Raw genomic sequence first — 24103 nt, forward strand, 5'->3', positions numbered from 1 at the left:
TATCCGTGCGTGTAAACTACATTCGCGGAGAGCTCAGAAGTGTAAGCAGAGCCAACATAGGGGCGACAAAGCGAATTTACTCGACATTGACTGGATTTCTGGTTTTTCTTGGAAGAAGTTTGTGTCATTTAAGGGGATGTATCACATCAACTGTGGTTACGTTTGAACAGAGATAAGGTAAGTTTGCTTGGGATTTCATTAGCTTACTTTAACCGTTGCTTTTTTTTTTGCTAGCATGCTAGTTGTCATAGCTGTAAGCTGCTGACAAACAGCTCAATGCTATAGTTAGCTGTGAAATGTCTTCATAGCTTTACACGCATTCCAATAAAGGGCCAGTTTACGTATAGGTTTTGCACTATTGTACAAACCATAGCCACACAAACCGATGTGATTCGGAAGATACCAGCGCTTTGAACTCCTGCCAACTAACCAGTGTTAATACTAACGTAGTAGTTAGGCTTAGAAGATAGCACCGCTTCTTCATGTTTTTGTTTTTCCTTTTTTGATTTATGGATACATTGCACCTATGAAGTAGCAGGCATGTAAAATATCCCTCTGTGTCAGATCCATGCTAACTATGATATGTTTTGTCAATTGCTGTGGTTGCCAATCAAAAACGGGCATATACAGACAGACAAATGGCTCATCACAGGTTCTTTCTTTCTTAGAGGTCAGTCAAAGGCTCCATGTGCAGAATGTGGAGTGAATATTTGAAAAATGTAGTTTGGAAAATTTTGGGAAAACATTGGAACTTTAAATAAATAATTAGGGCAGCTAACCCATGCCATGTCAGATTTTAATTGGTGCATTACACCACTGAAAATAGCCATCATTTTTATAATTTAGACCAAGTGTAGGGTACCCTCTAATGTAGGGTTGAGTCTTTTGTATTTAGAGATGTCGGCAGGTTGTTGCACTTGTTGTTCATATTGTTGTGACTGTGAGTTGTCTTGGAAAATAAAACTTTTGCTTATTTACTTGGAAGAATGAACTGATAATGAAGGTTTCTGAGCAAGTGAACTGAAACGGAGGTTTCAGTGAAGATGTTTTTGTCTTCTGTTTCCAACCGAAACAGAAGAACTCTGTTCTGTTAATTGGAACAGAGGTACCAATTAACCAGAGATGGGAGAAACTTAGAGAAACTCCCTACAGGAGAGAGATGGGTGGAAGACACTGTGTACGTGACCGATGAGACATAAAAGGAGAATTGTCTTCCTTCTCGCTTGCTTTTCTTTTCTCAGATGCTGATATTTACTCTGATTTTCTAAATAGAATATCTAAAGACAAATGCGCATTTCTCTGGTTGATTCAGTGTATCGCTCTCTCCCAAAACAAAAAAGATTTTTCCTATACATGCTCTTTGCAGCAATTTCTGTATCTTTCCTCTATCATCAACAAGCTGCATCTGCAGCATCCATACATTTCTGTTTTTGCAGTTTTATAAACCCAGTTTTGCACCAATTGTGGGTTTTTTTTTTTTTTTTTACTAATTGTCTGTAACCCATGAAACTTTGAGAGAAGGGCTTGAGTGTGAACAGATGCACCTGTACTGTTTTTTTTTTTTTTTTTTTAAATTATGTGCAAATGCCTCTCTTGGCAAGAGATTAAGAACATCATCCTCTGGCACGTCCAGTTTGCTTGTAAACAAATCTGGCCCAACCAGCAAGCCCGCTGTGGGATGGTAAGGGCGTTGGCTGAGGTGGCGTTTTGTACATTTTGAACTATTTAGGCACGTGTGGACCAGTGACTCTTTACATTCAAACACTTCACAAGATTTCAATCACACCGAGTCTTCACAGGGCGAGAAATCTCTCTTGTCAGTCTGCAAGATGCCTGTACTTACTCCTTTGGTGGCTGGGGAAATTAAACTATCTTCTAATAAATCTCTGTTGCCTAGTGAACAATGCTAAGAAAAGACACAGAGTGATGGTTAGTAAGGGAAGGTGTGTGTACGTTGTGTGTTCTCAGAAAGGTAGAGGGCTGCCGGAAAGTGGACAACCAATCTTTCTTTAAGGTGCCAAAAGTGATTAAGTTTCTGTCATGTTTGTGTGACCTGACCTGTGACACCCAGCATTGGGATAACGTCTACGTCGCAAAGATGTCAACATACTTGTAGTGCATTAGACCTGTTTGCCTGCTTCATTTTACTAGGGGTGTATGTGGATCAGAGTATTACTGGCAGACTTGCCAGAATAGCTTTTTCTTAATAAATTGATAGTGTTATATTAAATATACTTTGGATCTAGTTATGTGAGAGCTGGGTAACTTTAAAATAGCTTAAATGAAGGAGAAACTAAATTTTTAATAGAGACTCAGGATGTTACAGGGTTTATAAGAGACGGTTCGCTTTAAAGATTGACTTTTTTTTTTCTGCGACCGATTACAAGAACGAAGGTTAAGTCTTTTTGAATACCTTTAAACTCTTCATTCACACCATTTAAACTCATTTGACTGAACTGGAAGAGGGAAGTGCTGGAGTGACTGGAGTCAGTAGTGGTGCTTGATATGGGCCGATACCCAGGGCAGTGTCAGAAAGGGGCGGGGCGCCCAATGTCTAGAAAATAAAGTATATCTTATGTGTCAGTTGTGTCTTGAAGAAGTTTGCTATTACTTGTATACATGTGCAGTGGAGTAGGTTTCCTTTGCTTTCTGCTGGGAAATGCAAGACTAGGTTATCTGCTTTCTGGTGGGGAAACAATTCTGATAATTGCTTGCATTTTAGTTGGTTGGGGGCGGCAGCAGGAGGGGCACCAATCCGACAGGAACCGCCGCAGAATGGAGTAACGCCACACTCCACACTGCTTTCAAGAAACATGAAATCGATCAGAAGTACCGGTGCTCACAAGTAAAACAGCCATCATGTAGAGTCCAACGTGTTGCAGCACCGCAGTTTTAGCCCATTAAAATGTCTTGTCATCACAGTTTTGATGTCCTTTTAAATGAGATTCCATAGAAACTGCTGGGGTTTTCTCAATCAATTTGCAGCATGAAATAAAACAGTAACTTCTCTCCTAATTGTTGCTGCTCATCGCAGTCAGCTGGCTATAAAACAGGCTTCTATCCTAACAGTCCCTAAAGATCTTATTCATTATAGATTCTTATTTTGTTGCAAACCCATGTGTAGCAGATGACTGGAGAGTTTCCACTTGCCTGAGAAATGTGCAGACACCGTAGATGGATATCATGATGCATAATGGCATGCTGTTGTATGTGGTCTGGTAGATGAGCCGTCAGCCACCCACTGACACTCATTTTACACCTTGTTGGGGGATAACCAAACAGCCTACTTGACTCAGATTTCCTCTAAATCAAACCACAACAATTGAGAAATGGCATGAATAATTATAGCAGTAAAGAAGAGTTGATCTTCTTGAACCCATTTTATACGTCAGAGCTTTTTCTGGCTGACTTTAATGTTGATTACTTATTATTATTATCTGGAAGAGAATATGTGTGATCTGATAGTATATAGTACAAAAAACCCCCGCTTTAATACATCTAAAAATAAATATTTCACTGTTTCCCTCATTATGTGGGGTTTTGTGTCATTTAACGCTGATCTAGATTCAGTTCAGTGTGCTGCAGATCACACACAAGCCTCTGGTCGCAGCTGAGCCTGGTGTCTGGCACGCTGCCTTCCTTCATCCCTTCTCAGCACAGAGCGCTCTGTCATTGGTCCAGCCAGCCGACCAATCAGCACGCCGCGAGGCTCGCGGAAAACACCGCCGCTGACACGTGCGTGTGTGTGTGTACACAGGACAGAATAGCTTGGATCCAGCTGCTGAGGTGCGCGCCTCAGTTGCGCAGAGAGCCTAGCGAAACAACAACGCGACTTCTCTTCTTCTTTTTTATTTTCTTCTATATTTGTGCTGTTGCGTGGTTTTGGTGGCCTGCTTGGATCCGTAGACAGGAGCGTATGTTTCCTGGAATTTCACACTTGTTCACGCACGGACCGCATCTTTCTGCAGTCAATGTGCAATCTGCAGCGGGAAGTATTCTCACGTTACACCGGGGTTTACTTCAGGTGATTGTTTTTTTTTTTTGTTTTTTTTTACAAGCGATTACTGCTGTGTGTCTTCCATTGATTGCTCATAAATTGCTGTTGATTGATTATGACAGAGTCCTACAGATTAGGTCTTTATTTTACTGTTGCATGATGCATACAAACAGTGAATGCAAACTGGGCTATAAAGGTTATTGTTTTTTTTTTTTAATTGATGAATTTAAAAAAACAATTTAGCCTCTTCTGTGCTCCTATATCTCTTTGTGAGATTCTCGGAGAACAATTTCTGTAGGTAAACATATAAAAAATGTATGATGTGATTTGTTGTTTTTTTTTTTAATGGAGGAACTGTTCCTAAAGCATATTGACTTGTTCAGGTATTGCAATGTTCATTCTTTAGCCATAGACCCAGAGAAAATGCAAATTAAACAACCCCTGGGTGTATTTATTTTATTGGTGGCAGTTCTTTATTTGTAAAATACCTGATTTTGGGTTTTTCTTTTTCTTGGTGAGAGGAAAAGTGTAACAACCTTCTGTCAGCTAGCTGACCAGCACCGTGCAGTTGAAAAACCACAACAGTAAAAAAAAACAACCTTGCTGTTTCTTGATAACCAACCCATATCCTATCTGTAATATCTATAATAAAATAATTTGTATTTTTGTTAATTTGTGCCACTAAGCAGATCCAGGTCTGGAGGCAGTGGTCACCTCTATTAAGACAGGCTTTATTCATAATCTATGTTTTGTAGTTGGAATTTAAAGAAAGAATGGACAAGCAACATTAAGAGATAACTACAAGGATATATTAATTTTTAGTTTTAGATGTTGGTCACTTGCTGTACCAGTCATGTGACAAATAATCATCTGGGGAAAGATTGACAAAATAAGCAAATAATGTCATGTAACGAGCTCTGAACATTCTGTTTTTGTTTCTCAGATTTGTTGTTGCTTCAACTCAAAGTGCGGCCTCCAGGTCCAGTCTGTGCATGCCCAAATATAGCTGCTTGTCCTTGGTCTCCAGCTAACAGCAGAGAGTTGCTCAAACTTGCATTAGAAACTGTTAAGACCACATTATTTTCATGTCCTGTTCTACCTCTGCTGGCTTCAAGCTCTGAGTTTTGCAACTTCAAGTTGAGGCTCTTTATTAGACACTGACCGTTTGCTGTTCATTACATTATAACTATCATCTCAACAGTCGTTTCCTTGTCTGTTTATAATCTTGTTTGTGAGAAACGAGTAGATTTTTTGGCCAACTTTTGGAGCAGAGCTTTGGCAACTTCTGGAGGAGTTGTTCTTCATTGCCAGTGACGCTCTATAGCTTTGTTCTGCTCATTGAAGCTTCATGTGAAGGTTTTGATGACATTTCTAGAACCAGAAGACTAGACTTGGACTGATATGAGGTCTAATTAGTTTTTTTATTATAACTGAGAATAAACAATTATTCCTGCTTCATGGAGTTTTGTGATATTGGAGCTGTCGAAAATTGCTTTGAAATGATCTAGTCAAAAAAAGTGACTCATTTCGAATTAATATTATCATTGTGACATCCTTCTACTGTATCCTAATCGCACGTTTTCCTGAAACATGGGGAAACCTGTGGGAACAGACAGGAAATTTAAGTTGTTTTTAAAAGCTTGCTAACCTTGATTCCAGTAACTGGCTCATGCCTGGTAAGTATGTGAGGTTGTTTGTAACTGCTACCTTGGAAACAGATGGCTGTGTCTCATTTCGAAGCCAAAACATGTTCAATATGAATTGATTTGAGTTGGAGAAAATCAGGAGGAAATATGGACTTCACTACCTTAAATACTGTTAAGCTCATCAGTTCAGAGTGATGAACTGATGGGTTTACAGATGTTTACAGATGTAAACACTACTTGTGTTTATATCTGTAAACACACAGAGGGCTGCAAGTTCATGAGTTGCAGTTTTACATTATGCAGAAAGGAGGTAATATAAGAGCACTGACCTGCTTTTTGACAGAGTAAAATGATGAAAACCTGAAAAGGAACTTTTATTCAGTTGTTCACATTGATCTATGGCTGTTGGTTCATCTGGTTTGTCTCCCCAATTACCCTGTTGAACAGTGTAGATCAAGTGCAGTACTTAGGTGAAGTGTCAATCTTTTTTTATGAATAAAACAGTGTTTCAGGAGCACAAAGTAGTGTTTTATATCATGCCATGCTCCTTCCCACGCCAACATAGACAGTACCTTACATAATCAGAGACCGATTCCACAGAAGAGGAGAGGGCGGACATAAATTTAGATCTCGTCCCGCAGAGTTACCAGTGTATAGTTTTACACTTCCCCCAGTGTTTGTGTGTGTTTCACTCCTATAGATCAAACACATCTTGTTGTTATGAGGAGGCATCACTGTTAGCATGTTAGCTCCCTGATTTGCACCCGGAACCGACTCCTGCAAAGAGCCTTTGAAATCATCACGGCTGCAGATAACACTTATTTTATTAATCAATTATTCTATTAAATATTCTGATGATGATTAATCAATTAATTGAATGGGAAAAAAATGGGAACATTCTGCAGATTTTCCATTTAAGCTTATTTTATACAATACTATAAATACTTTTTGGAATAACCAATTTAATAACTGGACAGAAAAAGGTGCTTATTTAGATTTTTTTTTAAATTTTTTTACAGAGTCTAGACCGAGTGAAGCTAAAACTAACGTAGCTACTTAAAGAGTGAAGAAAACATATTTACACACAAAAAAGTGTCTTTTATATCTTAAATACAAAATAAATATATTTTTTGACGATTATTTCAATAATCGATTCATCGCAATTAATCACAATTAATTGTTTCATCCCCAAAGAGCATCCATTCTTTTTCACTTGTCCACATGTCATATCCAGCCAAAACAAAGTGGTCTGTATTTGTATAGGTGAAGGAAAATGATACACATGAGCTTTAATTTTTAAGTCTTGCCAAATTTCCTGGACTTTGACTAGACCATTCTGACCCTTTTAAAATGTGCCATATGTGTCAATGTGATGGCGGTGTTTTAATGGTGATGTGTATTGAAGACTGTAGTCATAATCTCAGAAAAGGAACATTAACACTTTATCATCACCACCACCTCACTTGTGAATCTTCTACTTCTTCTTCTGTGCACGGACGCCAGCTCGCATCTCACCCGTCCTGCTTATTTCTCCTCCTCCCACCCAGTTCGGCCACGGCTCACACACTGTGCCATGTGCAGAGCGTGTATCATCCTTCTGACTAAACATAATGCTGTTTAGCAATTTAATGAAGGCTGCCCAGTGCACCGAGAACTACTGAACTCAAGCAACTCAATCACCTTAATTTGGGATATTTATGAGCTGCGGTCGTCACTGGCTGTCCACACCTGTTAACCTTCTTATAATCTGGTTTCTGCGTCAGGGCAGAGAGCTTTTTTGTCTGAGCTGCCACTCTAGAGGGTAGAGGGGGGAGGAGAAGGGAAGGCGTTTTTACACACCAACGCCGCAGAGGAGCATCACTGCACACCTATCAGCGACCAGCGGGGAGTTTCGGAAGCTTCTTTTGGAGCAGCCAGGTGTATAAAATTGAAAGGATTGACGACTTAGCGGCGGCCTGCGTCGTCTCTCGGATGCATCTATAACTCTTATAGGATTACCTGGTGGCCAATAAATAGAATCAAAGTCCTACTTGCGTAGGTGGCAGCTATTTCTGAGCATATAGAGGCACTACTCCCAATTAAAGCCCTAATGAACAAGAGAGCTCTCCAATGTCCAGCATTATTTCCTGCTCTTGACGTAATGTTTATTTTGATCGTCTTCTGGGCAAAAGGGGACTGTGCTGTGACGACTGACTGTGTACTTTTTTTGCTAAATTCAGCATGAGTGCGTATGCAGTTGCACCATGCAAACCGGAGTTGAAGATTATTGTCTTTCTGCGCTTTTATTTTGGGCTAATCTGTGCAAAAAAGCCCATCAGCTGGAGCAAAGCAACACCCACACTCTCTAACAAGCAGCCAGAGCAGAGCAGAGCAGAGCGGAGCACACATTTCAGGGCCATGTTGGAGTTTTACCTTGGAGAGAGGGGACGCGATGAGCTGATATTATGGGATGTTTTTTGTCTGTTGTTGTTTGTTTTGTTTTTTTCAAACTTTCCCTACCATTCTGTGAACACCTTCTCTGTTTTGTTTCAGGTGGCCTTTAAGCGACTGGAGCGACTCGCCTCTCTACAGGAGTGCAGCAAATCTTTTTTTTTTGCTCTCACCAAGAGCTGTTTTCTTTTTTTTATCTTCCCACTCTGACTCCATCGCTCATCCCATCTGTTCGAGGATCCACGCCAGGGCTGTTTCATAACAAGAAATTCATCTGTTGTCTGCGCCTCGTTGAGTGACACTTCAAGCTTTTCTGCCCTCACAGAGGGCTTGAAGCCACCAAGGAAAAGCACTTTTTGTTTTTTAAACCATCGTTTTTTTCTCTTAAGTCGACAACTATGATTCACTTGTATTTACATAGTAGTCCCACTTAAATTTGAGTAGCTCCAGCTGAGCTGAACAACCTCATTCTACACTAGTATGAGTTATGACAGCTCCACGTCTGTGCCCAGCAGCAGCGGTCGGGGGCGAGCACCGGGGGCCTGCAGCGAGGAGGCAGAGTCACTAGAGGGAAATGAGCAGAAAAGCACCTGCGGCCGCTCCCTTTCCAACGTCCCCGGCCAGGGACAGGGCGGCGCCTCCGGAGGAGGGCCCGGGAGCCTGTCTGGAGACCAGAGAGGGTCGCACTCAGACGACATGGACGGCGTCTCCAGCGGAAACGACTCGGGGGAGAGGGAAAGCGAGGGCAGGAGGTTGAGGGACGGAGGGACCTCGTGTGGACATCAGTCGGCGCCCAGCTCCCACAGTCGCAGCTCGTCCAATGGGAAGGACTCCGGCATGATTCTGGAAACCACAGACAGCAGCAAGAGGTAGGAGAACCGTCTCTTCTGATACTACAGGTGCTCCTCTAAGTCTTCAGATGAGTCCTTCAAGCCCTTTACATACAAACACCTTCTTTGATAGAAGTGTTTCCTTTGTACCTGTGGATTAGGATGGATAATACAGCTTGATCACTTGAAGCTTGATAAGTGGTATCACTTGCTACAGAAAACATCTGTCTGGCTATGTGTGGAGCATGAAAATGTTCTGATTCCGTAATCAAAAGAATGATAATCTGAATTTATGGAAACAATAAATGGCCTTTTTCTCTCATTTCTATTTAAATGAGATTTTTCTTGAGTTTTAGTCTATCTTATTAATCGTTTTGGTTTCTGAGTTTTTTCCATAAAAGCACATTAATTCTTAGATCTAAAAGGGACATTTCACTTTGTTTGTTCACTCTTTTATTTTTGGGTTTTTAACTGGATCTAGATGCCAAAAAGGTATGGGATGCTACCCATAGAAACTGTATCTGCATTTAATCTTTTAAGTATCCAGGCCAGATTTGTCAGTTTTATAGATCTGTAGTGGCTAAATGTGTTTGGATTTAAAGAAAATATCAACAAAACAGTGAAATAGACCTTTAATTCACAAATAAATTCGGTGCCAACCTCAACATTGTGTTATTTCAGGATTTGTTTAGGTCAGGGTGGCTGGGTGGATATTATCAAATCCTACTGGATGAAGGCTTTGTGCTCAAATGATGAGTTGCTTTTGCAGATGAAGTTATCTTACATCTCTAACCAACCTACTTTTTGCACCAAGACACAACATCTCATGCACATCTTATCAAAGCATGCTTAGCAGCTGAGTAAACAATCAATTCAGATTGCATGATGTGAGATGACATGATTTAAATTCTCAAAAATTCTTCTGAAACTTCCTTCCATATTGCCTTTCACTACATTTCAAACTAAAATTTGTCTTCCTCAAAGTGACAAAAAACCTCAGAATCCTGTTTTTAGAAGTGAGAACCGTTTCTCCAGAAATATCAGCATTTGAAACCTGAATGGTGCTTATCAGTCAATTCCAAGAAATCTACATCCTTTCTTCGTCGAACTCATCTGAGGCACATTTTTGCGCACACTTTCTGCCTTGTGGGCCAAGATCTCACGCATTCAGAAAAAATAATACCAAAAGAATATAGAATTTTTTAAATATATATATAGACCAAAGTGGAAGGAAAAGGATATGTGTATTTATATGGTTTTGCGAAGAAAATCTTAAAAGTGTGGTTTCCATTTGTATTCAGCCCGCTTTACTCTAACTGTAAATAAAATCTATTAAACTAAAACTGACTACATGATAAAACATTGTGTGTGGCAAGAAACTAGTAAAAACTAGTTTTCACTCTTTGTGTTGATCAGTCAAATAAAATTCTAATAAAAACAAAACATTGCTGTAGTTGCATGACTGAATGTGTAGATGTTTAAAAGACGCTTTATATTTTTGTAAAAAAAAAAAAAAAAAAGTACTGCTAAATTTAATTTTCCAAATCTGTCTTCATTACCCAGCTCCAACTTCCAGAGTCTGTCACCTCCCAACGGCTCTCTGGCCTACAGCCTGCTGTCCAACAGCTCGGAGCATGACCCCCCCTCCACCTCCGGCTGGAGCAGCGACCAGTCGGCCAGGCAGCAGACGCAAAAGGAACTAATGAAGGCCATCAAGGAGCTGAAGCTCCGCCTTCCCACTGAGCGCAAAGCCAAGGGCCACTCCGGCACCCTGAGTGCTCTCAAATACGCCCTGCAGTGTGTCAGGCAGGTCCGAGGTGAGCAGCTGCTTTTGTTGGGTTGACTTTTTTTCAGACCGGAACATGATAGTCGCGATGATCATAATGCAAGCTCAGCTACAGCCGCTTCCACATTTACAGGTTAATATGTGTAGAAAGCATCAAAAATACACTCAATTTCTGTTGCACTTTGAATAAAAAGATGTAATATCCATATATTTTGGGGGTTGAGGGGCAGAAATGATAGAACTGCTACAATTATTGTAGCAAGAAAGTAGAAAATGTCAATAAGGCTTTTTCAAAATTACACTTTAGACAAGAAAACTTCTAGATCTTAATCAGTCACCAAATGAGCAAGAATATAGTTATTTGCATGAATTAAAGTTTTTTAAATACAGTAGACTTACTCTAGTTCTTAGACAACTGCACCAATGAGTGACTAAATGAGTTTGAAAGGGTTTCGAAAGCATGTCAACAAAAGGTATTTTCTGTCGGAAGCATAGGTATGTGGAGTTTGTTAAACTACACTGAGACTTTAACTGGAACCATGTGCTCAGGTTAGATGAGAGTGAGACTGATCTGGTATGAAACAGATGACGAACATGTGGAAAATCACCTATTGTAAAGTACAGTGGAGGATCTGGGGTGCTGTGGGCTGTTAGAGGTTGTGGAGTCCTGAACCATGAGATTCAGATGCAAACCCAAACTCAGGCTTCTTCAATAATTGCCTCAGTCTTCAGATCTTAATCTGACAGTGTGAGATCATTTTACTGCAATGAAAAGATTTCAACACATTTTACCAGAGATTGTAATAAATTCTTGCGTATTTCAGCCAACAAAGAGTACTACCACCAGTGGAGTGTGGAGGAGTGTCATGGCTGCAGTCTGGACTTGTCGACCTTCACCATAGAGGAGCTCGACAACATCACTTCAGAATACACCCTGAAAAACACAGTGAGTTCATACTCCTATTTATTTCTGTTGCGAAATAAACCGCAAAAGTCTTGACCGAAAAAGTGTGAAGAAGACATTTGGCCTCAAATATTTTCAGTCTCACCTACTGCGCTCTATGAATCTGCAATACTAGTTTTTCTTGCTGAATTCCTTCTGTCTGTTTTCCAGGACACGTTCTCTATGGCCGTGTCCTTCCTGTCGGGGAAGGTCGTGTACGTATCCCCTCAGTGTTCGGCCCTGCTGCGCTGCAAGCCCGAGTGTCTCCAGGGAATCATGTTCTCTGAGCTCCTGGCCCCGCAGGACGTCAGCACCTTCTACAGCAGCACGGCGCCCTGCCGCCTGCCGTCATGGGCCTCCTGCATTGGCTCAGGTTCGCTCATGTCAGGCCCTAAAAAATCCTCAAAATCAGGATTGTAAGCCCACACTAACTGACCCTGCCCTCCCTGCAGCTTCTCCTCCTGTCGACTGCACCCAGGAGAAGTCCATGTTCTGCCGGATCAGCGCCAACCGGACGCAAGGGGGCGAGATGCGCTACCAACCATTCCGCCTGACCCCCTACCAGCTCACTCTCAGAGACTCAGACGCTGCAGAACCGCAGCCCTGCTGCCTGCTCATCGCCGAGAAGGTCCACTCCGGATACGAAGGTGTCTAGTCGCCTGCACTCTCACTTACTCTCTCCTGACATGACAGGATAAAAAGTCTGTATTATGGTGTTAATAAGGCTTAATAATGATAAACACATGTAGGTGAAGGGATTCAGAGGAAGACGAAACACACTTTACAGTCAAAATAAAATGAGGGAGTCTGGTTTTAGGACTCAGGCAGGTGTAAAGTTTATGTAAACACAAAGCAAACACTCCAGTTTCAGCGATTCAGTTCACAGTGTCTACATGTCTTCCTGATGTCTGTAGAGTTATGGGAGAATGACAGAGATGGACAGGCTGTGTGTCACTATTTAGCTTTGGAGTGCCATATTCCTCTGAATATTAATTAGATGCACAGAAACCAACTGCATGTGTGCTGTAGAAATGAGCCTTTTACATATTTTCATGCAGAGAGGGGAAAATATTCATCTTTTCTCTCTGTTCCTTTCAGCTCCCCGTATCCCTCCAGACAAGAGGATCTTCACCACCAGTCACACTCCCAGCTGCCTCTTCCAGGAAGTCGATGAGAGGTCAGTGACCTCATTGTGGTTACTGTTGTGCTACTGTATGCCGGCAGTGTTTTGAGCCTGCCAAAGCATTGTGACATCAACTAACAGACTTCAGGTTTTCAGTCAATTCAGTCGCAGATATGATTTTATCTGAATAACTTCTTGTTTACTTAACCAACATTGATGTGTTTTACTCATATATCCATACACTGGGGATGTCCCAATCAGTATTTGTTTTGCGAAGATACCGATCTTAGTAAGTTCACACTTGAAACCAGGAGTACAATATAAAAATATAAAGAATGAAAAACTGTTTCCTACAGTAACCCAGATTCAATCAACAAAATCATCCGCAAAAACTAGAATATTGATCAGGACCTCAGGTTGATACTGATCGTCACACCTATGGTTTTATTGCAACTTTTACAAAGTCAGACATAAAATAAAATATCACACAACTGTTGTCATGATCTGATTGTGTGCTTTCAGGGCAGTACCGCTTTTAGGCTACCTGCCCCAGGATATGGTGGGAACCCCCATCCTGCTCTACATCCATCCAGAGGACAGGCCAATGATGGTGGCCATTCATGAAAAAAGTGAGGCTGTTTGAGTCTCTTTTGTTTTGCTAGTTTTTGTGTTCTTGATAAATTATTATTCAGACTTTTTGAATGTTTTTTTGGTCTGATAAAAGTTTGTTACCTACTGTAGATCTGAATATGGTTATCAATCAGATCAGGCTGCATTTCTGATGCTTCAATACTTTGTTTTCTTGTGAATGTGTCTAATCAGCCTTTCATGCTTGTTTCATATTCCGTCTAAACTTGTCCCGTGGTTCGTTTTCAGTCTTTCAGTTTGCAGGACAGCCATTCGACTACTCGCCCCTGCGGATGTGCGCCCGCAATGGAGAATACGTCACCATCGACACCAGCTGGTCCTCCTTCGTCAACCCTTGGAGCAGGAAGGTGGCGTTTGTTGTCGGACGTCACAAAGTCAGAACGTAAGCACTTAAAAAAAAGGTATAAACTTGTGTTACCTTTGAAACAAAGCAGAGGTATCACACTTCTACCTCTCTCGCTTACAGGAGCCCGCTGAACGAGGACGTGTTCACCCAGGCGATGGGCTGTGAGACTCGAGTCACCACGCCCGATATCGTCCAGCTGAGCGAGCAGATCCACCGACTGCTTGTCCAGCCGGTCCACAGCGGCAGCTCTCAGGGCTACAGCTCACTGGGGTCCAGCGGCTCCCGGGGGTCTCGCCGTTCCCACCAGCAGCACCCCAGTGCCTCGGCCGCCTCATCCAGCGACAGCAACGGCCCCGCCATGGAAGTCGCCGCCGCAGCTTCGCACAAACCTGTGAGTCTGAGACGCCATTGTTTTTAAAAAGCAAACACAGGCAATAAAACTGTTATATCCTGACAACTGTTATTATTAACTCCAATTGACATGTTTGAGTTTTTTTTGTTTGTTTGTTTGTTTTTTCAGATGACGTTCCAGCAAATCTGCAAGGACGTCCACATGGTCAAGACCAACGGCCAGCAAGTGTTCATCGAGTCCCGCAACCGTCCATTACCTAGAAGAAACACCAGCACAGGTAACATGAAAGCTCAGCTGGCTGATGAACGATCCAAGAATGTTGATGATGATGATGATGATGATGATGATGATGATGATGGAGAACGGGGAACATACGTGTCTGTTCCTCTCATGTTTGTCCAGGTGCAGCAGGAGTAAGAACCATAAACAGCGATCCAATCAGAGACTTGATAGCGGACATAACTCAGCCTCCCAGCTCCTTGGTACCTGCGGCTCTTCTGCAGAAGGAGCCCTCGACCAGTTACTCCTACCAGCAGATCAACTGTCTGGACAGCATCATCAGGTTTGTTATGCTTTACAAAACGGCTTTCTTCTTCTCTGTCTTCTTTTTTGTACGCAATGCCCGTCACTCATCCTGTATTCATCCTGCGCAGATATCTGGAGAGCTGTAACATTCCCAACACAGTGAAAAGGAAGTGCGGCTCCTCCTGCACTGCCTCGTCCATGTCCGATGACGATAAACAGCCGGACGCCAGCGGCAACAACAAAGGTAACCAATCTCCGATGTCTTCCACTTAATACCTAAAAGTGACTAGAAGCAGAATACATTTAATTATCCACATCTACAGTCTGAAACAGAAATGTGAGCTTGTCTCATGTCCTGAGTTGCTAACAAATCTGGCTCTCAATGTCTCTGTGCGTCTGAACTTCAACGCTGGTTTCTCTTCAGGTGGTTCAGTTAACCTCGTAAGTGAACCACCTCCTCTGCCTCCCCTGACCATGGCTTCGAAGGCAGAGAGTGTAGCCTCAGTTACGTCTCAGTGTAGCTTCAGCAGCACCATCGTCCATGTAGGAGACAAGAAACCTCCCGAGTCAGGTGGGCACTGTCATCACTCTCACTCTCTGCAGGTTCTGAAGAAGAATGCCACGAGCCTTGAAGATCTTTTCTTTCCTCTTTCTTAACCTATCCTTAACCTTGGTCTGCAGTAGACAATAAGAACATTTTTACCAATTTGGAAGTTAGTTCACTTAGTTTAAAATAAGTGTCAATTTCTATGTCCTCAGTGTTTCAGATTAGATTAGGAATTTTTGTACATTAACATGTTTTTTCACTGTCTTCAATCCTCTAGCTTTTTTAAAGCTAGAGGATTGAAGATCTTGTAGTTGTGATTGATACTTTTAGATTTATTAATGCATTAAAGTATTTAACTGCAATGGCAATCTCTACATCACTTTCAGCTGAAATTATATTTTTTTAAGCAAAAAGCAATTTGAATTTTCTGCTAATGATTTGATTAATATTAATGTTTGGCCTTTATTTACACAGTGCTAATTAACAGTTCACAAAAGGTCAGTTCTTATCACAGAAATGATTTGGTCATTACTTTTAGGGACATTTTTGTGTGTTTATTTTGAACTGCTCTTTTTATTCTACAAACAACTTTAGCAATTTTTAAAGACATTATAACTGTATTGGGGATTTTTTGTAATCCAGGAGGACTCAAAATTATACATACAGTCTTACATTCCCAATAAAATACAGCTTTATTAAGTGCCATATAAAGACACCAATATTAGTTCAAAGAATAAGTCTAAAATTTTTGACCTTATGCTTTTCATAGAAATCTACTAGGTTTCCTGAGCATTTAACCACTACTTGTCAGACTTGGTAAAGTTCAGAAAATGTACTTTTCTTGCACAAACCTAGCTTTCACCATGGTGCACACCCAATTCTGAACTTTAGAAATTATTAAAGTTAATAGTTGTATAATTATTCCACTTTTGAAAATCAACAGCTTAGATGCAAAAGGGCCTTCATATCTATGAGGAGTGGGCAGGAACCCACTTGATCTGTCCGATTTGCAGATTTTAACTCTCACTTTGGTGTCAGATGGATCCTCCTTATATTGTAAAATCAAGCCTTATTTGCATCGAACGGTCACAGTTGGAAGTCCGAGAAACGACGGTGCCCATGTAAAATGGTGTCGAGGAAGGACTTGTTTCGACCAAATCATGCAAGAACATTTGGAAACATTCTCTTTGCATCTTTGGAGCAATTTAATTTACAGACCATCTTGCATAATATAAGCCATCCTAGCATCTAGCCATTCCTTGAAAGTGCAGCGTTGGAAGTTTACCATCTTCCAAAACCGAGCAGAATTTGACAACGGCAATGCTCAGATAGCTAAAAGCCTCAAATCAAGCTAATCAAGTTTTGCAATAAAAATAAATCAGCAGCTAGTCCAGATCTTTGGAATTATTTTATGCAGAATTGCAGATTTAACTGTTTAGATCATTGAGTTATAGCTGTTGCAGGAGTGTGATGCCCCAGTCATACTGAGTGAAAGAAAACTGTTGTTTTAGTTTAATGGCTTCAAATGTGTTGCTGTTTTCTGTCCTCTTTTACTTTTCCCAAGACAGTGAAACTGTCTTTTCTAAGTATTCTTGAAAATCATACACAAGGTTTCCCCCAGAAAACTTGCTAATCCCACTGGTTGAGTGCTAGGCCAGTCATTCATCCAGCGGCCTGTCGAGTTTTTGAGTTTAAAAATGACAGGAAATTTGAAAATATGACTTGATAATTAGGAGTTATTGAAAGATTGGAAGACTAATTCCTGAACACCAACTATAAAGTCTTAAAAAATGCAAACATTTAAAAAAAGACTTAAATAAATAAGCAATTCTTAGCCTGGTGGGGCAAGTAAAGCCTGGTGGTCCACCAGGCTTATAAATCACTGGGGGAAACCCTGATGCATATTTTTTTCTGTTTTATTTGTTCAGACATGTATGCATATATGTGTTTGTGAGTTATTTTATGTAATGTCATTTCAGCTTAAAAGCCATTGGTTTTTAACATCTTGTCATTCCTTGTGCCCCGACTCAGACATCGTTATGGAAGAGGCTCCTACAATTCCAACCCTGATCGCCCCCCCTCTGGCTACCATCCCAAAGCCTCCAGCTAGCACTAGCTCGACTCCACTTGCTCCAATTGCCCCCAGTAATACAACTGTAGCCCCTTATCCCCTTCCTCCGCCGCCTCCTCCGCCTCCTCAACCTCAGGCAAGTCAGCCGGAGAGAGACAGCTGGCGGAGCGCCAGCATGGGAGGCGGGGCAGTGGGAGGGGGCGGAGCTCCAGGCCGGCTGGGCCTGACCAAGGAGGTGCTGTCGGCCCATACCCAGCAGGAGGAGCAGGCATTCCTCGACCGCTTCAGCGATCTCAGTAAGCTGCGGGTCCTCGATCAGACGGCGTCTTTGAACGTGCGCGGCCACGCCCCTGCTGGGCTGCCACGAGGTAAGATGTGACCATCACTCTCTCAAATTTAAACCACAAACTTAAATGTATTTTATCAGGATTTTATTGTGATAGACCAAAACAAAGTAGCACATAATGTTTAGATTTCTGTGATACCAATAGAAATCTGAAAGGTGTGCCGCACATTTGTATTCTGTCCCCTTAAAGTCGACAGCCCAAAATGAAATCCAGTACAACCAGCTTCCTTTAAGATGCAAGATTTATGGTTTTTTTTGTATAGTTTTGTGTTATCCCAAATATCAATCTTAACAGAGAAGCATGGTAGTGGCAGCATCATGATTTTTGTTGGGAAATGTTAAGACATTTTCAAATGCTGCTGGATGCTGTTCATAAACAATTTAAGTTTGTGTTAACTAAAGAGGCAACGTTTCATAACAGTATAAAGAGGAAATGTGTGTTTTCTTTTCTCTGTGGGTTAGGAAATGCTCATACAGTTTTTTGTTTTTGTTTTGTTTTTTCTCAGGTGTTCGCTGCTCCCGTGATTACCCAGCAGCTGGAGGCGGCACCTCTCAGCGCCGGGGCCGCGGCGGTAAGAGACTGAAGCACCAGGACTCTTCGGACCAACTCAGCTCGCTGCCTGTGAACCGACAGGACCCTCGAGCGAACGCAGCCCCCGTTCCTCTAAACATGCCCCTCGGGCCGCCCACAAACTCCCCCTCATGGCCCTCGGTGGGCTCCCAGGCCAGCATCCCCGCCACTCCCTTCCCCCCTGGTATGCTTCCAATGTACCCCATCTACCCGCAACTGCCCCAGCCTTTGCCCGTACCCGATCCGACACGGTTCCCCTCCACCCAGATGGTACCTCCCATGATGGCGTTCGTTTTGCCCAACTACATGTTCCCCCAGATGGGGCTCCCCATGGCTCAGCCCGGCGTCGCCCCGGGGCATTTCTACAACCCCAATTACGCTTTCACCGGGATGCCCCCTGCCCTCGCCCCCATCCCCTCTGTCTCCAACTCTGTGCCAATGGTGGGCACCTGCCCGCCGTCCCGCAGCAGCACCCCACAGTCCTTCACACAGACTCCCGCTGACCGCGAGGGGGCGGAGTCTCCCCTCTTCCAGTCAAGATGCTCCTCCCCTCTGAACTTGTTGCAGCTGGAGGAGTTGCCGAGCAACCGGTTAGAAGTCGGCACTGCTTTGGCAGCGTCGCAGCAACCCCCTCCCTCTGTGCCGGGCGCAGCAGCTGGGGGGCAAAGTTCAATCAATCAGAGGAGCTCTGACGATCCATCCAAGGAGAATGAGAACGTAGGCACTTTCTTCTGCTCCATAATCCAACAATTTCACCTTAGCTTTGAGAAACATCTTTAAGATGGTACAAAATGTTTTCTCTTCTATTCAGGCTGAAGCTGTTGAGTCCAACCAGGACGCAATGTCCACTTCTAGTGACCTGCTGGACCTTCTGCTGCAGGAAGACTCTCGCTCAGGCACCGGCTCAGCCGCCTCCGGTTCGGGGTCCTCAGGCACGCGGTCCTCAGGGTCAGGCTCCGGCTCCAACGGCTGCAGCTCCTCAGGAACCAGTGGCACCAGTGAGTAGATTTGGTCCAATAGACGGCAACCATTTTAACCTTTCTACGTTTTGTCGCTTTACAACCACAAAATTCACTGCTTGCAGTTTTTGGAAACAAACCAACACAATTGGAATGAAATGGTTTTCCTATTTTTTTTCCAAACAAACTCTATAAAGTAACTACCAGGTGATTCCAAAAAGCCGTTGGGTCTCATTGGATTTTATTTAGGGTATCAGAGTAAACGGGTCTGAACACAAATGCATTTGAAATTTTCTGGTTTTTGAAATGCCAAAATGTTCATGGAGTGGGAAGGCTCTGCATGTAGACCGAATCATTGAGCTGTCACCGTTTTGGCTAAACGAGTTAAATGATTATTGAGGTTAAAGGTGACATGTTCAGGGTCACAAAAAGTTCAGCTTGGTTCTGAATCCTCGACATGTTCTTATCTGGATGATGGATGCAAAGAGGTGGTGCCTTAGTGAGGATTGGTGAAGTACACTTGAGCTCAAAATGTTAATCTCTGATAAATAATTTCTTGATTTACTCTTATTCTGTGCTCGTCATAAGAACATTACAAAACGATTACATGAACTAGTGAAAAAGGAGCAGAATGGCTTTTCTTGTATTTTTTCATTTTCAGGTCTTGAATCTGGCTTTGTCTGGTTATGTTGTTTCTAAACCATTTATTTTTATTCGACTTATCATTTTTGTTTAATGATCGTCAGCCTCCATTGTGTTAAACACTACTTCACATTTATCATGTGAAACTTGATAATTTTCTCAATTTGTAGTTTTAGATTTTACTAAACAAGGTTGTTCTGCTTTTTAGCTTAAAATAAAAAAAATGTGTTGTGCTCTCATCTTAAGGATGAAGATTGAATAGGTTAGTCATTTGAATTTCCAATCATTGGTCACATATTAGGGGGGACAATCTTGGATGGATTATAAGGTAATTTCCAAGTATCTGAAGTCAACCACTCTACGATTAGCAAAAATATTCATAGCTTAAAATTTGTCCAGGAATGGACATTCCAGCAATTTATTTCCAAGAGTAGAGAAACTGAAAAAACCTAAAAACTCAAACGGCCTCAGTTCGACGTGGAAGTAGAAAAACACAGCATAGAGATGGCTGGAAATGAAAGTTTGTGCATTTTCTTTGTCTCATTCCTGCATGAATTTAAGCATTAGACTTTATCAGCTGTGCATAATGCTTGTACATACAGTGAGAAAAGCAGCTTTGTATTAATTTCAGCTTTTGTCTGATCAAGCAAACATGTTAGAGAAAACAAATAAAGGCTGGAAAGCACCCGGTTTTCCTCTCATAGCCACTTCTGCCCGCCCCCTTGTCAGTTCTGACCTTCAAAGCAGTTCGCTTCTGTCACTTTCCTCTACTGGGCACTTTCTGCTCTGTTATTAATTCAAGTTTTCTGGAACACTAAATCAAACGCATTTCCTTTCATCTACTTCGCAGATGACTGGTTTAGTTTCACTATTTGTCGAAGCTGAGTCTGCGGTTTCGGCATCGCTTTGATCGTCACGTCTGATTACATAGCCGTGGTGCAAAGCAAGGGACGAGAGCACATGTCTTCATCTCTGGAGAGGAAATCAGACATGTGCAGCGTGCTACGTGGAATTATGAAAGGGCAGCGAACGGAGAGTTGTAGTTTTAGGATGGAGGCCTAAAGAATACGTGTATTCTTACTTTACTGTGGCTCATAGTTTGAGTCACGTTACCGCACAGAATTTTCTGGGATTACCCAAATAAATTGTTGCATGATCTCGGTTAAAATCTCAATTTACTTCTGAGAAATTTTCCACCAAAATTGTATTTGAAAAAGTTGGGGTCACTGAGCTCTCTTTGACATAGATGTTGCGAACTTTTCAACTGACTCAGTAACATTTAACTTGAACTGTTTTTTTTTTTTGTTTGTCTCCCCCCCCCAAAATCAGGTGGCAGCCACACCAGCAAGTACTTTGGCAGCATAGACTCCTCTGAGAATGACCACTCCCGTAAGCAGCCAGCAGGGGGCGGCAGCAGTGCTGGAGGAGACGGTGGGGAAGATCAGTTCATCAAGTGTGTGCTGCAGGACCCCATCTGGCTGCTGATGGCAAACACTGACGACAAGGTCATGATGACGTACCAGCTGCCCGTCAGGTACCATGTGACTTCCCCACTCAGTCCTCTCATGTTTTAGCTGATTCTTGTGTTTTGTTTTAGTACGTCTTTTCACTATTATATGATTGAAAAACTGTTGTTTTTTGGGGGGGGAGTTGTGGAAAAGTAGGCCTTTTTGTGCTACTGTATCATTCAACTTTTGCTGCATCTATGTATTTGTCAAATATTGGCTGTTGAGGGACAACAAGTATCACTTTAAAATGAATAAATAAACAAATAATCCTCTCCCTGTTGTGTTATGAACAGAAACATGGAGACAGTGCTGCAGGAGGATCGTGAAGCTCTCAGGAACCTGCAGAAACACCAGCCTCGCTTCACGGACGAGCAGAAGAAGGAGCTGAGCCAGGTCCACCCCTGGATCCGTACGGGACGCCTGCCACGGGCCATCAACATCCCCGTAAGCTCCCCAGCACCGCCCGCGTCCCCAGCAAGAGTGCGCGCACCCACAGGAATGTAAATGAAACGTGTGTCTCCTTGTGGTTTTTCAGGGCTGCACGGGCTGCAAGTGTCCCCCCTCGGTGCCTCCCGCCACGCCGTTCGACGTGGAGATCCACGAGATGGAGCTGTGCACCGTGCTGAAAACCCAGGAGTGCAGCGGCAAGGACGGGAAGGCTCTCGCCGAGGCGGCCATGGATGACGTCCAGGCAGTAGACGAAGACGAGGAGGATGAGGCGCAGAGGAAAGACGCCAAAACGGAAGAAAATACAGAGAAGGAGAGACTGGCAGCAGAAACTCTGAAAGACAAACAAGAGACTTAAAAATCTAAGTGAGAAGCGATTGAGTTTTATCACGTTTCTGCTGATCTGCAGAAGAAAAGAAAAAAATCACGCACCTTCCAGGACATGTAGAGCTCCACGTTGCACGCTCTTTTGGGATGGCAAGGTGCATATTAATCCACAACACTGCCGTTTACTGCTGGACTGGTCAGACTGAACTGCTCTAAATGTCTGACTGTGATCACACAGCATCGGGCATGTTGTATGTGACTGCAGGAGAACGGCCTTGAAAACCACCAGATACTCTCACTCAGTTTTAGAGAGTGACTTCTAGTTCCTTCTTTCATTTTTTGTTCTCTTTTGTTCCTGTATGCATATTTATTTGAGCTGTAAAGTTTATAGAGGACTAAGGGCGAATATGTTGGAAATAAAGACTGATGAGCCACATTACAGAGTTGAAGCTTGAGAAGACAAAGGGACGCCTCCTCTGTTGCTGTTCTTCATATTGAATGTTTCTAGAAACACTGCTTATTTTTCTTTTTTTTTTTTCTTTTTTTTTTTACTTTGAGTATATTTTTGTACTTTAAGCCCCTACAGCTACAGAAGACAAAACCACCCCAAAATGAATAAATCATGTTGTAAATATGTCTGAATTGCTGTCAGAAAAGAAAAAAAGTTTTTAACCCAGAAGTCAAGCACTTTTCATTTGAGCTGCCCCTCGTTGTGGCACGATGGCAATCACCAGAAAACTGACTGGCACTTTGATTGACTCTACAGTTCAAGTTTCATGTGGACGATGAATAATGCTGCTGTGACGGACAGTATTCCTCCAAGTGGTGGTCACTTTTCAGTTTATGTGTTAGCCGTGCTCGCTCGTGGCTTTAAGTAGCTTTTCAAAGAGATCAGTGCTTTTCTTCATAAACACCCTAACAGTTTTCCCCTGTTTTCCCCACTCACTTCTTCTCTCTTTCTCTGTCTCTGTGGCACTGTTCTGGTCATGTGATGTTCTACTCTTCATGGCGTCAGTGGCATCTGCAGCAGTTTCTTAAACATTTGGTGAAGTTCTTTGTACAAAATGAAAACAATAAAATCCCTTCAAATGTCATTGAAACACGATCCGTTCAGATGTTTGATTTTTCTTTTCTCCAGCTGTTAGTTTTATGTCCTTCGACTCTATTTTTGTCAGTGGGTGTTTTGCAGCAGTTGGCCTGGGTACACAGATGTGTCCAGAAGGAGCTGGAGGCAGAGAGCAGATGAGGGCAGCTGCTTTTTCCAACCCGGCCGCAGCCTCCTTCTATTCAAACTGCGGTTTCCACCCAAAGTGTTCACCGCAGCCTAAAAAAGACAAAGGCACGTCCTCGTTCAGACAAACAATGTGGGAAAGTTGACTTCACTGCAACCCTTTATTACAGTGATGACAGTAATGATTTTTATTGTGTGTCGAACCAGTTATGAGAGAGTAGGTGTTAATAAATTAGCTGAAAGCTTTTCTAATTATAAACTTTCCTTCTGTACCAAATTTGCTTGTGCTTCTGATCTATGGCCCAGTAGGCCTACATTTAAAAACTAATTCTTATTTGGCTATTTAGCATTCTTTCCTGCACTTTAATAATTTCATCCCCTGGTTTCTAACAATGCGCGAAGGAATTTAATCCCCGTGATCAACCTTCACATATGCTGTGCTTTTCTTGGCTCGTCAGCTTTAGTCTAGACTTGTCCTTGCTGCTGCTGTCATACAAAACAAAGCCACAGTCAAAACGCCAACTTTTCTAGAGTGAAAAGGCTATCAGACAGCATCTAACATGCTACATGCTGAACCGTTTGTTTTTTTTCTTGGCCAGATGAAAATTAAAACTATTTTTATGCCTTTGCAGCTTTCACAAAGCAGCAGGTTATAAAAGGACTGCTCTCAAAAAACTAAAGTCAACATGCTAACTTTCCTAGTGTGAAAAGAGTTAAAAAAAAAAAAATTAAGGTAAATAGCTTTAAAAGCTAAACATAGGTCTTGTAAAACAATACGCAAAATGTTCAGTAGTAAGTGCACAACTATTCCCAAAGGTTAAATACAAT

The 24103-nt window shown here is 42.3% G+C and overlaps 1 protein-coding gene across 4 annotated transcripts; it reads left to right on the forward strand.

The window, feature by feature from the left end:
* Positions 1-23149, forward strand: per1b (period circadian clock 1b). Of its 4 annotated transcripts, XM_032583363.1 has the most exons (21): positions 1-177; positions 8176-8942; positions 10467-10720; positions 11514-11635; positions 11804-12005; positions 12085-12279; positions 12731-12809; positions 13278-13384; positions 13632-13785; positions 13870-14140; positions 14270-14378; positions 14504-14663; positions 14755-14870; positions 15051-15197; positions 17205-17612; positions 18097-18878; positions 18973-19078; positions 19115-19159; positions 21092-21296; positions 21564-21714; positions 21806-23149. In XM_032583363.1, the coding sequence occupies exons 2-21, from the start codon at positions 8554-8556 to the stop codon at positions 22073-22075; spliced, it is 4272 nt and encodes a 1423-aa protein (XP_032439254.1). In that variant the 5' UTR covers positions 1-177; positions 8176-8553; the 3' UTR covers positions 22076-23149. The 4 variants fall into 4 exon arrangements, with proteins under 4 accessions (XP_032439254.1, XP_032439252.1, XP_032439255.1 ...); XM_032583361.1 differs by having other exon boundaries at positions 18973-19159; XM_032583362.1 differs by lacking the exon at positions 1-177 and adding an exon at positions 3820-4024 and having other exon boundaries at positions 18973-19159.
* The last annotated feature ends 954 nt before the right edge of the window (positions 23150-24103 follow it).

The sequence above is a fragment of the Xiphophorus hellerii genome, chromosome 14 (genome assembly GCF_003331165.1).
Source record: "Xiphophorus hellerii strain 12219 chromosome 14, Xiphophorus_hellerii-4.1, whole genome shotgun sequence".
In the NCBI taxonomy this organism is placed as follows: Eukaryota; Metazoa; Chordata; class Actinopteri; order Cyprinodontiformes; family Poeciliidae; genus Xiphophorus; species Xiphophorus hellerii.

Coding starts and splice junctions, on each gene's coding strand:
- per1b (XM_032583361.1), top strand. CDS start 8,554: ATGAGTTATGACAGCTCCACGTCTGTGCCCAGCAGCAGCGGTCGGGGG. Junction 12,280..12,730: donor GGTCCACTCCGGATACGAAG/GTGTCTAGTCGC, acceptor TGTTCCTTTCAG/CTCCCCGTATCCCTCCAGAC. Junction 14,141..14,269: donor CCGCAGCTTCGCACAAACCT/GTGAGTCTGAGA, acceptor TTGTTTTTTCAG/ATGACGTTCCAGCAAATCTG.